The 15,053-nt window shown below is 33.8% G+C and overlaps 1 protein-coding gene across 2 annotated transcripts in view; it reads right to left on the reverse strand.

Annotated features, from left to right (window-relative positions):
- Positions 1-473: 473 nt before the first annotated feature.
- The window catches only part of PPP4R3B (protein phosphatase 4 regulatory subunit 3B), a 62,881-nt gene continuing 48,301 nt past the window's right edge, over positions 474-15,053 (reverse strand). The window contains exons 12-16 of one of the 2 annotated variants that reach the window (XM_025467530.3): positions 13,717-13,886; positions 11,151-11,290; positions 10,570-10,733; positions 8,547-8,749; positions 474-2,143 (exon numbers count right to left, since the gene is read on the reverse strand). In XM_025467530.3, coding sequence (XP_025323315.1) covers positions 2,048-2,143; positions 8,547-8,749; positions 10,570-10,733; positions 11,151-11,290; positions 13,717-13,886 — 773 coding nt within the window. In that variant the 3' untranslated portion in view covers positions 474-2,047. Of the gene's footprint in view, positions 2,144-8,546; positions 8,750-10,569; positions 10,755-11,150; positions 11,291-13,716; positions 13,887-15,053 lie in introns of both variants that reach the window. The other variant, XM_025467521.3, reaches the window with a different exon arrangement.

The raw sequence follows: 15,053 nt of genomic DNA on the forward strand, positions 1-15,053 counted from the left end.
TCAAGAGTCAATAGGGAAATGCTTTAGGCCTGGGCTTCTTAGATGACAAGAGGAAATTTATTAAGAGCTAAGAAGAATGAAAGGGGCTTTACAGAACTTGCTTGAAAAAAAAATGTATTCAGATGGTAACTTTACTGATCTTAAATTATCCTGAGTCCCTTTGCCTTATAAAGTGGAAGGTCTTCATCATTATATGTACCTTTAATAAGAGATGAGACTAGCCCCATTGCTGTGATGTTTTGGTGCTGGAACTTCATTTGCCCAAGGCATACCTTCTGTAAGTAGAATCAGTGATACTTAAAGTGCAGTCAACCGTCGTTTGTTTAGAATTTTTTCAGATTGGTGTAGGACTTAGTGGTTTATAATAAATATCTATGGATAATTTATTGGCTTTTAAAAGATATTATAAAATGGACATATCTCAAAATGGAATTAACTTATATTTACAATAAACCAAACAAAAGCAACAATCATAGAATTACAGGGTCACATTTTAATTCCTGAATTTTACAGTTCAGCATTAATATCACCACATGTATACAAATGGTGTAAAACAAGTACAGTGGTATTTTTAATACAAAATAAACATCTGTTTTATGGAAAAACTATACTTCATATCTACACAGACAGCCCATCTTTTCCAAACAATAGCCAAAATTAAAATTAACTACAAAATCTCCAAAACAGGGGAAACTGCTTCAGGTTAAGCTATTCCAGGAAAAATGGACCCATAACACATTACAAGGGTGATCTGAAGATTGTAGCCAGAATTACTGTTTTTAGTTTTTTTCCCAATGCATTAAGTTGTTGTTTGGGGGACGTATTTCCTCACTTCAGCATGATCTCAGATCATAGATGAGCAAACTAACATTAAAATATTTACAGGTAACTTGCTGTTCTAAAAATAAAACCTCTTAACTGTTTGCCTCAACTTATTTTAAATTCATTTACGTACATGGAATGTGCTTTTACTCTTTTAAAAAAGCAGCTTTCATATTACACCCTTGTTTGTTTTATGGAAAACTTCATGTGCTGCATACTGACTTTGATACTGAAGTAATAACTTCTTGGATCCAAATGGCCTCTAGATATTAAATGCCACTTAATTCAGCACTAGTCTTTGTATGTGAGTCTTTATATATTATACTTTAAAACTTACTCGCAGCTCTGGAGAGAGACAACTTTATGAACAAAGCAGAAAGTGACTTCAAATTATCTTGCACAAAAGATTGTATGTACTACGGGGAGACATTTGGAAACATTCTGTTCAATCCACTCCCAAGTTTCTGGAGAAAAGTCATTATGAAATACTACTGTACTGATTCTTGGCATCAGTTATCTCTAAAAGTGCTGTAAAGTTCTATTAAGAAGAACTGTCCATTTTGAATCCAGTTTGTTTTCATCAAAATACATACTGAAAATTCCTGGTGTAGAAAACTCAACATGTACTGTAACACAGAGTGTACTTCCTTCCAACTAAGGCTGAATTTCTCTTAAATCTTCAAAAAAATGGTCCCAACAGCATAACTTCACTTTTATGATAGTTGAATTTGGTTTCATAAAAATTTTTTAAAAAGAGGCAACTGATTAAAAGAACAACATGGCCAGCACCATTATACAAGTAATGTTATTGGGTTTGTAACTAAAGTTTTGTAATTGTTTCTAGATCGGATACCCCCTGGAGCAACCCTGCATTTAATATTATTTTATCAACCTTGTCCCTCCCCCAAGCCATCCCCAAACCTGAGAGTTTCCTCACTGAGAAGCTATCTCCCAGGTTCTGGTTACTAACCTTATTTTATTTTATTTTACTTTTTTTTGACAGCCTGAAAGGCAAAACCCTTAATTACTAGCAAGCAATCAAGTTCCTGGGAAGCCTGGTTTTTTTACAGAACTAAACTCTCCTAGCTGATATACTGAGTATTTTTTGCTACTCCTCATATATTTATAAGTTCAAGTGAGAAAGCTTTCTGATTCAGATTTTCAGCTCATCAAACAGTTGCAGCATTTTAGTAAGACCACACGTTGAGGGTCCCCACTAAGTATTTTATGAGCCAAGACGAGGTCTTTTCCTGGGAGATGTTTCTTCTTCTTCATCTTCCTCTTCATCATCTGGATAATCCACTAAACCAACCAAACTTCCCTATTGAAGAATAAAAAAAATTCTTAACATATGTAACTTAAGGGGAAAAAAACTTACTTAGTATAATCACTTTTAAAGACATCACAAATAACTTTTCTAAACTATTTAATCATATATATCTCAAACAGATATATTTGAATTTGATAAAGGAACAGCTTGAAAATTACGAACACCTGGTACATTGATGGCACTCTAGGTTACCCCCAACTTTTCTATTTAGCTCTTAGATTTTTAACAACACCTCCCAATTCAATTCAGCGAACTTTCACTGTGGAAACATGTATCTCTACATAGCAGGACTCACAAATCATCATGACACTGGGAGCTAAGATTGTGAAAATGAACTCATTCATTTCTCTACGTTTAAACAGGAGTGAGTAGTCAGCCAGTGACAGGAAGCCCACCTTTTGTCTCTGTACTTCAGGTATGTATTTCATCACTCAGTGCATACTACTGTTTTCATAATGCTTTTGATGATAAACACATGAAATGATTCCTAAAACTAATAACTAAAAAATTTAGAGCTACCTCTCTGTAACCAAAAGGAAAGTAATGAGGTAATTCAGATGTTTGGACCCCTAAAATTCCTATTAAAGCTCTGGACACTACCCAGGAAATTAAATGTCTTCAGGTTTGCACTCATTTAGAATCCATCCCATCAAGTTTATACATATGTCCCACAGGTTACAAGGGCTACTGTAAACAATGAATTTAGTTCAAACCCTTTAGACAAAGTAATAAACAAATACAACCGAAATAACTCCTATTTCAAAGCTAAGTAGCTTCATATTTGAAGAACTCAGACATCTAGCCATAACACTTTGCCAAGATATAACTGAACCACTGTAATATTAGTCAACAAAGGCCAATGAGCAGCTAGAAACCATTATCAGAAAGTCTGGGAGTTAAACTTATTTATACCATATTTACATATGTGAGAATCCTGCTTTCTCAAGTCTTAAGTTTGATAAGAGGCAGTATTGTCTCAATTGCTAAGAATATATTCATTGTGGTCTGCCTGACTTCAAATTCCAACGCCACACTTTAGACGCAGGACTATGGGCTACTGATTTAGAATCTCTATGCCACATTTTCCTTATCTGCAAAATTGGTATAATAATAGTAGTTAGACCTCACTGAACTACTTTGAAAATTAAACTGAAAATAAAACATAAAAAGCACTTGGCACAGTGCTTGGTATGTAGATATAGTGTTCAATAATTGCTACTAGCTACTATTACTAAAATCATTCTTTTTCATTGGTTTTCTAAGCCAAACAAGTTAGATGAGAGAAGACAGAAGATGTAATTACCTTCTAAAAGGGCACAATCTAATATTCACAAAGATAACAAGTTATCAAGGAATGTTTTGATCGTGTTTAAGATTATAGATTACATATCACAATGTTTGTTAAAATTAATAAATATTGTATCTGAAACACTCAGCTACACAATTTAATTTCATCTCTATTATCTATCTGTATCATAAACTCCTATACGTTAAAACAATCATTTTTATTGAGAATAACAATATAAAACATGAAATATTAGGTCTATAATCCAGAGATACATCTTTTAAAGAATTTGACAGACTCCAGACTTAATATAAAAACATAAACATACTTGTTTTAAAATAACTATCAGATTGCAATTGCACCACTTATGCCAAATACTCTTGAGAAAAGTTTCCAATATGAAAGAAGGGATGAAAACAAGTAACAATACCTATGAAGAAACAATGACAGTTTTTCTGAACCAAATAAACCAATGAACTAACAAATTGTAAGTTAGGAAACTATTATCATGATTCATCATGTTTAAAAATTTAAGGAGAGAATTCAAAAATTATCTTCTACTCAAAATATATAGATCTTCCATAAACATGATTAATAAAAATTTTAAAAATCATCAGCAAAAGTGGTTATTTTATATCTCCTAATTATTATAGCTTTAATTTCTTTATCTCAGCTAACTGCATTGGCAAGTACCCCCGAACAATGGTTACAGCAATCATAGTGGTGTCCTATCTTGTTCCCAACTTTGGTGGGACTACCTCTAATATGTCCTAAAGTATTAAGTAAGCTTTTGGTATCAGCCATATATATACCGTGTTAAGAACTCTCGATGTATTTCCATTTTACTGAGTAAATGTGATAACTAATCAGAACTGTAAAAGCATATTCTATACAGAAATAAACATGTATATGAAATATTTTGTGGAGAAAGTCACATAAATTGTTTTAGCTGCAAAAAGCTGGAAACAACATTAAAATGCATCAAGAGTAAATTATAAATTAAAGTATATCATACTCTGGAATTCTATGGAGAGAGTTCTCTTTATGTCCTAACTTGGAAAGCTCACCCAGGTTAAGTTTGTTAAGAGAAAACGCAAGATGCAGTATTCTCTTCTGTTAATCTGTGGCAAAAGAACTGTTGGTTTTAGGACCCACTAATCATTTCTGATTCTGATTTTTAAAATATTTTTCTTTCTTTTTTGGGGGGGGGGGGGTAAGTAGTCGTCTTCAAGGAAAATGTGCATGTTTTACAGCTCTACAAGTTAAAAAAAAAAAATCTTTGTAATTTCATTAGTAGCTAATGTCTTACCAGCTTTGAGAACTATCAAGTTTTCAAAGAATGCAATTTTTAAAAGCATATTAGAACATATTAGAACTTTATTAGAATGCCTTGCAAAGGAAAATGGACAGGTTCACACTTCATCTCTTTAATTTTAAGAACCAATCAATTCAATTGTGGTAATCAAAAGATAGTGAACTTCAAACTTTTGTCATAATCTAGTGTGATGAGCCATTTATTTTCCAAGAACAATCACTGTTCTCTCCTTCTACCCCAAAAAGGTGTAGAACAAATATATTCAGCAATCTGCTATTAGTGTCAAAAAGAGTGAAAAATTTGTGTTAGTACTTGATTTTGCTCAATCATAAGTAAAAACTTATCTGGAAGGATAATGAATTAAGAACTCTAAGAAATATGGGGATCCCTGGGTGGCTCAGCGGTTAAGCGCCTGCCTTCTGCCCAGGCCATATCCTGGAGTCCCGGGATTGAGTCCCATGTCAGGCTTCCTGCATGGAGCCTGCTTTTCCCTGTGCCTGTGTCTCTGCCTCTTTCTCTCCACCCTGTCCCATGTCTCTCATGAATAAATAAATAAAATCTTATAAAAAAAAAAAAAAAGAACTCTAAGAAATAACCCAGGAGATAGAATAAGATTTAAAAAATAATATTAGAAAAATTATGACAATTGTAAAATCAATACAGAAGACCCAACATTCAAATAGTAAGTTACAGTGAAATAGCATAAAATGCTTCTCAACTGAAGGTCATGACTATTTAGCTGCTTTCAAGAAGAAAATAAAAAATGACATGCAAACGATCAGAAAGAAGAATGTCTCTGGATTTCTTGGCAGCAGTAACTTCAAATTTTTAGAAGAAAATGATTTCCAATTTGGTTCTATATTCAGTTAAATTGTCAGGTAGGACAGAATCAATACATTTTCATACATGCAGGGGCTCAAATTTTATCTCTAATGGGATTTTCTCAGAAAACAATTATTACAGGATTTGCTCCACCAAAAGGAGAGGGAAAATCTAGAAGAGAACAGAGACATAAGACCCAGGAAACAATACAAGAAAGAGAGAGGCCTAGGCAAGCCTTAAGACAAGAGCTATACAGCAAGTCTAGAGAGCAAGCGATCTAGGCCAGAACCAGACAGACTTCCAGAGAATATAGAAACTAACCTGAAAGATACTAAAAGAATTAGTGACAGACACCTAACTATTGCAACAAATGAAAAAAAAAATGGTGGTAATTATTTATTCAAAAAGAAAAGTTACCAAGAAAAATACAGTACAGAAAAAAAGACCAGGAAAAAAAAGACCAGGAAAAAAATTCATGAGTAAAGAATATTTACATTGTCATTATAGCTATAAAATTATCAAATACTATTTTAACCAAAAATTTTGATATAAGGGAGAAATAAGAGTGAGGATGTGCTAAGGAGTGTTCACATGCTAAACTCTTTATCTACCATAACAAGAATTTAACAAATTAGGTTTAAACTTGATAAAACAATATGAATTATTAACAGATTATTTAGAAATAGAAGAAATAGGTACAAGAAGAGTTCTAAAGCAATCTCTGGAGAGGAAAAAGAGGACTGATTTTTCTCAACATTTTAACACTATTTTGATTTTTCAAAGTAAGTGCATGTATCACTTGGATTAAAAAAAAGAAAAGCATGGCACCTGGGTGGCTCAGCTGGTTTAGTGTCTGCCTTCAGCTCAGGTCATGATCCTGGGTCCTGGGATCCAGTTCTCCAGTCCCATGTGGGCTCCCTGCTCAGCAGGTAGCCTGCTTCTCCCGCTTCTCCCTCTCCTCCCTGCTTGTGCTCTATCTCTGTATCTCTGTCTTTCTCTCTCAAATTCTTTTTTTTTTTTTTTTAAGATTTTATTTATTTATTCATAAAGACACTGAGAGAAGGCAGAGACATTGGCAGAGGGAGAAGCAGGCTCCTCACAGAGAGGCCAACGTGAGACTTGATCCCGAAACTCCGGGATCATGCCCTGAGCTGAAGGCAGACGCTCAACTGCTGAGCCACTCGGGCATCCCTCTCAAATACATTCTTAAAAAAACAAAGAAAGAAAAGCTAGTATATATATTGAGAAGGTGCAAGTAGTGTTCTAAGCTTTTTACATTTATTGAATAATTTAATATATTTAAAGCCTATTGAGTTGGTGCTATTTTATCCTTGTTTAAAATGAAGAAAAATTAAGGTCCTGAGAGATTATTTTAATAACTTATTCAAGGTCATATAGCCTAGAAAAAGGCAGAACCAAGATTTACCTGAAAAATTTAACTTCACAGCAAATATTAATATAGTGCCACAAATATTACACCAAACTATCCTATCAAGAAGTGAAATTTAATTTTAAAATTTCTAGTTAAAAAATTTAAAATGTTTTGGGCAGCCTGGGTGGCTCAGTGGCTTAGCACTGCCTTCAGCTCAGGGTGTGATCCTGGAGACTTGGGATCGTAGTCCCGCTTAGGGCTCCCAGGATGGAGCCTGCTTCTCCCTCTGTCTGTGTCTCTGACTCTCTATTTCTCATGAATAAATTAATAAAATCTTTTAAAAAATAAAATGTTTCAAAAGCAGTAGCATCTCACTGAAAATGCTACTCCTGTGATCTTTAGTCAAGCACCTACCACAATACAATACTGAATAAAGACTACATTTTTGTAAAATAAACTCAAATTGTATTTTGTATTCAAACCTAGAAGCATCTCTTCAAATTAGGTTTTCTACTACTATGGCATTTCCATCCTCTTGTCCTTCTACCCTTATGTTAATAGTTGTCTTATATTTATGCCTTTTTAAGCCACTGCTTTTTGGAGATGAGGATGGTTACATACCATAACAATTTAAATGAATGAAAAATGTTTCATATAAAATTTAAACTTGTTTATATAAAAAAAGTAACCAATGGGAAATACATTTGCTATGCAAATGACAAAACGGCTAATATCCTTATAAAGATTCATTCATATTAAGCAGCATGTAATCCAATTTTTAAAAGGCAAGACTATGAAAAGACAACTTGCAGAAGAGCAAATTCAAAAGACAATAATATTCAAACTTGCTACTAAAAAAGGACACACGATTGGGGATGAAATCTATACTGTTTCTGCTACCTAATGGGCAAAGATTAAAAAGAATTGTAATAACACTGGCAAAGCTGCAGTGAGCCAAGCACTCATACAATGCTTATGGTAATGTAAACTGGTAGAAACTTCTAGAGGTATATGACAATATGAAAACATTCTTCTAAAAAAAAAAAAAAAAAAAAGAAAACATTCTTCTACTCATCGATTCAAGAAAATAAAATGCAACACCACCAGTAGTCCCATCAATGAAAGAAACGTCAGAATCAACTTATGTGTTCCAAAATATTACTAGGTGGGTTGCTTACAAGTGTTATGATATGCCTAAATAAAATGAAATTCTGTAGTCATCAACAGTGTTTTGAAAGAAAAAGAAAAAAATGTAGAAAAATTCTTTTAACAAATAAATAAAAGCAGGACACAAAACTGTGTTTCTAGAAAAACCTCAACTGCATGTCAGGTAAACCCATACACCTAAAGAAATCAACCAAATGTTAGCAGTCACTATTATGTGATGACAATGTGTACAACTTTTCTTCTTTGAAATTTATTTATTTTTTATTTAAATTCAACAGCCAACATGTAAGTACATCATTAGTTTCAGATGTGGTGTTCAGTAATTTATCAATTGCATATAAATTAATTTTTTAATTCAAATTTTCTTCAGTAAATATGAAACAGTTTTAAAGATGGAAAAAACAAAGTTTGTATATAGAATAATTTCACATACCTTGGTGGCTGTTACTGATGTAGCCAAGTTTGTAGTTTTGGAGGAGGATCCATTAGAACTTGCTGGTGGTGTCTGAGCCACTACAGACTTACTGTTTGTACTATTTGTTCCATTAGCAGTACTGGCAGAGTGGGAGAATGTAAATTTGAAGCCACTAGATGATGTCCTTTTAGGAAGGTTTTCCTTGTCTTCACTTTCTTTTGCTAAAGCGAAAGTAAAATTTTTAATCTTTTTCAGTAAATATTCCTAAATAAGCAAAGCATCTGAAAAGAACAATAGCTTAAAAACTTATAAAACATTACCTTTGTTTCATAAGAGCCATGGAGCATGATGTGTACAGTAATTAGTCTTTAATCTTAGAAATCTCAGGATTTGAAAGGACCTTAATAATCATATACCAGAATTAGCCATCCTACGCTAGAATTCTACAGTGTTGTATCTAGGACACATCAAGGATTCATTACCTGTTTGACTCTGCCTTTCATTGTTTCTTTGCACCTTCTCTTCACTGCACTGACCCTATACTTCTAAAATCCGTGTGAAAAAATAAAATAAAATCCATGTGAAAAACCTGTTAACCCCTCCCACAAGTCAGTATTTCAAATGCCTAAAGACAATGATATGATCATGTCTATCAGTCTCTTATTTCCTGAATATTCCAGATTCCTTTAACTGTTTCTCTTATGACTTAGGCGTCTACTATCCTTTCACTCCTGCTTGCTCTCCTTTTTTTGTATATGATTCTAAAGTGGATTCAAAGCTTCAAGTATGGCCTTGCTGCCCCTTTCTATGGTAGTCAGAGCAGTGCCTATAATGAATAAAGGTAGAAGAATTAAGCTACCAAAGTTACCTATACCTTAGGACATCTTGTTGGGCTATCTGCTACACCATGCTGAGGTCAATAGAATTTCAGACATTAAGAAGCGAGTACATAATGAATGAGGCTGGGAATAACAGTTGCAGGAAAAATGTAGTAAGTGACTGAAACACTAAGGAGAAATGCTTTTGCCTTTCAAAATGTAAATTTGTAGTAAACATTTATATGATGTAGGACAGTACTCAAATAATGGTGATTTTTTTTAGCTACAGATTTAAAGTGATTAATTCTTTTAAAATGTAAGATCTCAGGGTTTTTTTTTTTCTTTAAGATTTAATTATTCATGAGAAACACCGAGAGAGAGAGAGAGAGAGAGAGAGAGAGAGAGAGAGAGAGAGGCAGAGACACAGGCAGAGGGAGAAGCAGGCTCCCTGCAGGGAGCCTGACGTAGGACTTGATCTGAGGTCTCCAGGATCATGCCCTGGGCTGAAGGTGGTGCTAAACCACTGAGCCACCCGGGCTGCCCAGATCTCAGTTTTATAGACAAGTGAAACACATTTGAAAGATGGGAAATTCTACTTCTCTTGATAGTCTATCTTTATGAAATTTTTATAATGATTTAAAAACGTCAAATAGCAAAGTTACTTCTTTGAACTTAGTTTCCTCAGTTATAAAAGGCAGAGCACTCTGGAAAGTTTCTATGGATCTATATGGTCTCTATTATTACTGGAGTTTTCAGTACAGAAATAAATCAAGATTGTTTACAGAAAGCAATGTATAAGTAGACAATGTAATTCTAAACAGCAAATGAAGGGGCACTTGGGTGGCTCAGTCGTTGAGTGTCTGACTCTGGTTCAGGTCGTGGATCCCAGAGTCCTGGAATCGAGTCCTGTTATCAGGCTCCCCACAGGAAGCCTGCTTCTTCCTCTGCCTAGGTCTTTGCCTCTCTGTCTCTTATGAATAAATTTTAAAAATCTTTAAAAATAAATAAATAGCAAATGAGCGTCACAAAATGACAAGTTTCAAGAAAAACAGTTTACACATGAAAATAACTCCCAGATTTAGAAAAAGATGTGGATATTTTAAAAGGTTGATTCATTATAAAATTCATTTTCATGCTGTATATACTATGACCAGACTTTCACAAGCAACTGATAATTTCTGTACTTAAGTGATACATTATTTAAAAATTCAAAATTTTAATACCTTTTTTTGTCTCCATAAATTTTTCGTAAGTATCTGGAAAATCATCTTCTGGCTTAGATTTTTCTACTGGTGCCACAACTGCTTTTCCTTCCTCCTCTTCATCTTCATTAAACCACATTTCTTCATCCTCTTCCAAGGCTTTTGCATCTCTGCGAAATCTGTTACTACGTAATATAGATGGTACACTGTAAGAAACATATCACAAACACTGAGTAATGATTTAAAGTTTGTGACCACATTAAATTTGAGAATAAATATATAGAACACTAAGAGGAGCTAAAGTAATTTTAACTTCATATAATTTACATCATTACCTCAATTGTGATACAAGATATAACCAGAGAACACTCCAAAATATTTAAGGATATTGCAAATTAAAAATTTATCTTGAGTTATTATACAGAAGTCATTTTTCATATAAAAGATTCTGGGTGGGGAGAATATCCTACCCTTCTACACAATCCCGTACTATCTAATGACAGAAAGAATACTCCTGGATAAATTTCACATGTCAGATCCAAACAGAAGATGATTTCAGATGTAATTTTATAGACTATAAATGCAATATATTTAAACAGTACCTGTTCAGTTTTTGATTTTGTCTGTCTTTTTCTTGCTCATATTTAGTCTTCAATCCTTTGAATGTCTGAACATATTCAATTGATTCAAGTGCTTTATAAAAGTTTTCAACTATATGTGCAGTAAGAGACTTGATATCTTCCTGTATAAGGACAAAATTTACAATTCAAATATAAGTCAATGACTGTTAGGAGAAAAACTTTTTTATGTTCCAAAGCTGATCAAAAAAGGTTTTTCAAAATCACATCACAAAAATAAATGTCCTAGTTTCTGTACACATGAGCCAGGCCTCCGGAGAAAACTTGGAATAAAAAAGAAGCCCTTTTGGGAGACTATAAAACATCTGAAAGTAAACAGATTTATTTTACATCTTCTGTTTATTTTTTGAATTTACATAGCACTTTACAATTTAAAAAGCACTTTAATATATACTTTCACTTGATCCTCCTCTAAAAATTCTATGAAATGGGTTTTATTACCCCCAATTTACAGAAAAGGAAAATTGAAGATCTGAAAGGTTGGATGACCTGATGAAGAGCACACAACTAGTTCGAAGGCAGGTGCTGAAATTACATTTTCAATAAATTTTAGGTGCTACTTAATGGCTCCTTGTTTAACTGGTATCAAAATAGGAAAAGTAATGATGTTAAGAGAAAAAAAATGTGATAAGCCCTACCTAAATAATAAACATTATTATTTAGGAGTCAGACTCCTCTGACTATATTACATATACAGATCTGATAAACTATTAACTTGAATTCCACCTATTTCCACAGTCTTCCAACAGTATAATTTTTGTGAAATAAATGGACAGTCATAACTTCTAAATTCTTTTAAATTCTAAATGAACCATTCTAAATAACCATTCCAAGTGCTGGGTGTGAAGCAGGATCAGTATTAATAATAACTAAAGTTGTGATTCAGAAATTTAGTATTTATAAGAAATATACATGTTAGTTCTTTAAAAAATACACCACAATCTGCTTCTTTTAAGGATTTTGTCTTTAGTTCCCCTGGAAATCTCAATTAAATAATATGCAAAGAAGAAACATTAGGAAGCCAGGTAAATGGTCGGTGCTATATACTGAACAAAAAGATGAGTAAAGTTTTGGGGCACCTGACTCAGTTTTGGCTCAGGTCATGAGTCTGGGGTCCTGGGACTGATCCCCATGTGGGGCTCCATGCTCAGCAGGGAGTCTGCATGAGATTCTCTCCCTCTGCCCCTCCCCTCACTTGCACTCTCTCTCTCTCAAATAAATACATAAATCTTTAAAAAGATGAGTTAAGTTTTGGGATTCAATGTACATTTTATCAACCACACAAAATAATTTTCTGAAAAACAAATTCAATCATAGGAATAGGGATGGGGTTGTGAACTCTACAACTAATTCATTTTATCAGTACTACCTCACCAAAAATTTTAAGGAAAAAATCATAAAAGTCAATCTCTGGTTCATTAAAACAGTGCACTGTGAACCAGGGTTCAGATACTTAGTAAGCTGGTTTACTATGTTCTTTCTTTTCTAAGGGTAAAGTCTTTTCTTTTTTTAAATTTTTTTATTTTTAAAGATTTTATTTATTTATTCATGAGAGAGAGAGAGAGAGAGAAAGAGAGAGGCAGAGACACAGGCAGAGGGAGAAGCAGGCTCCTCATAGGGAACCTGATGTGGGACTTGATCCTTGATCCTGGGTTTCCAGGATCACACCCTGGGCTGAAGGCAGACACTCAACCACTGAACCACCCAGGTGTCCCAGGGTAAAGTCTTTTCTAAGGCTTCTACTCTCTTTATCCTTTTGAAAACCACACTCTTGGCAAATGACTACTATTAGAAAAGTAATCTAGTAGGCCAAATAATCTTTATGAGAACAGCATGTTATGAGCAGAAATCTGATTTCTAAGAGCCAAACCTAGAGAATGAATTTCTAGCTTTGACTTTCTTTTTATAAATTTGAACCAATTCTAACCATGTGGGGCATTTTCCATGGTGGAATGATTTCAGTATATGGGAGAGGGTAAAATTACTCTACTGGTTCTATAGTTACTTGTCTTACCCTATTGTTCACATAGAGTTCTCTCCAGATCTTTTTATGACAGATGTTCAGTTGCTCAAAACTGAGCTGTGACCTATGTTCAAGCTCTGACTATGCACTTATAACCAAACTGATGCTCTTGAATAAACAATTTGATCACTTCGAGTGTGTGAAGCCCCTATCTATAAAATAAGGAGTGATCCACCTAACTTCCTGGTCTCTTCAACTTAAAATTCCATGATAACAGCTACCTTTTATGCATCTTCTATCAAAGCTTACCAAAGTAATCATTTTCAACCTTTCTATTTATTACTACCCCTACAATAGATTACAGAGATCTCATGAATGGCATGCTTGGCCAAACGTCCACATATGGCAAATATAATTCTGAAACATTTGACCAATAAAAATGGAACTAGGAATAATATAGAATAAACATGGATTAAAATACTATGCTGAATTTCATAATTTAAAATATTAACATTGCTAAATATATAATAATTTTATTTCACTAATAATCCTTTAACATAAACTTACCACTCTTATAAATTCAAATAACTCAATAACAGCTGAATTCAACAGATTGTACCGAGTTCCATTATCCAGAAGAGCATTTATAACTGGCTCAAAAAGATTTCCCTTTGTGATGTAACGATTATAAAATTCATCTTTAAGGCCAATTATCCGCCTCATAAAACGAAGAGCACCTAATTAAAAATACAGGGAACAAGTTGATAATCTCATTAATAATAATTATTATACAGCCATTTTTACATAAAGCAATGTATATATTCTTCTAAAATAAAAAGTAAAGCCGTGCACTAAAAATAATTGGGTTTTGAGGAGAAACAGAGTTAAGGAAAGACTACTCAAATATGTATAACTCATGTAGCTAGAGCTAGCAAAAACCCAATACTTGGTAGGTAGCTCCATGGTTTAGAGATTAAAAAAAAACCCACAGAAACCATCGAATGCCAATGCTGGCAGTACTCAGAGCAGTGCTGGTAGACATGCAGACGATGTAGCGATGGCAGCTCAGAATCAGTGCAGGGCTGTCTGTCATGAAGGTGGGCGCAAGAGTGGTGCAACCTGCCCAAGACTGCCTCATCTCTCTGCAAGAGGGAGCTTTGGAGGTAGGTACTTCTTTCGATTTTCTGAAAATAAAGCCAAAGGGGTTCCTGCTGCCAGCTTAACAGGAGAGCTGAAGGTCTTTTACTCTTCTGATGAAGGCTATAGTTTCATTCCCACTAATTTAGTTCTCTTTGCTTTGGAAAAATCATCTGTGAACTGACACTACCTATACATTATAACACATACATTTTAACCCTCTATGTTTTAACCCTTGTTTACCAATTGCTTATGAGTTGTTTTGCCTTTGGTAAACATGTACTGTGGCAAGTCAGACTGTATTTGTAAAAGAACAATAGAGTAACAAGTAAGCAGTATAACATGGCTTTTCATATTTTAAATACTGAAAAGAAATCTCTCATTTCAACCCGCTATTCACAGATGGAAGTCATTAAAAGAAGATGTGCCTGTCAAAAGAGGTCCTAAATATTATCTGAGAATAAAACTGAAATAGGTCACATAAGGTATAAACCTATGATAACTGTAACACTAAAGAAGTGTGAAGAAAAAAAAAAACCCAAAAACAAAACCTAGTGTGAAGAGAAGTGCTAGACTTATAACATCGCCTCTTTTTGTAGGACAAGAAATAGTTATTTAAAATTAAAAAGACAAGTAAGTATTAGTAAAGATGTGAGGAAACAGGCACTCTCATATACTGCTGATAAATGATATGATATAGTTAGAACTGCACTACTTATAATGATGGATCTTGAAGCAATGTAAACATTTAAATAATGGAAATTTGA

Source organism: Canis lupus, chromosome 10 (assembly GCF_003254725.2).
Source record: "Canis lupus dingo isolate Sandy chromosome 10, ASM325472v2, whole genome shotgun sequence".
In the NCBI taxonomy this organism is placed as follows: domain Eukaryota; kingdom Metazoa; phylum Chordata; class Mammalia; order Carnivora; family Canidae; genus Canis; species Canis lupus.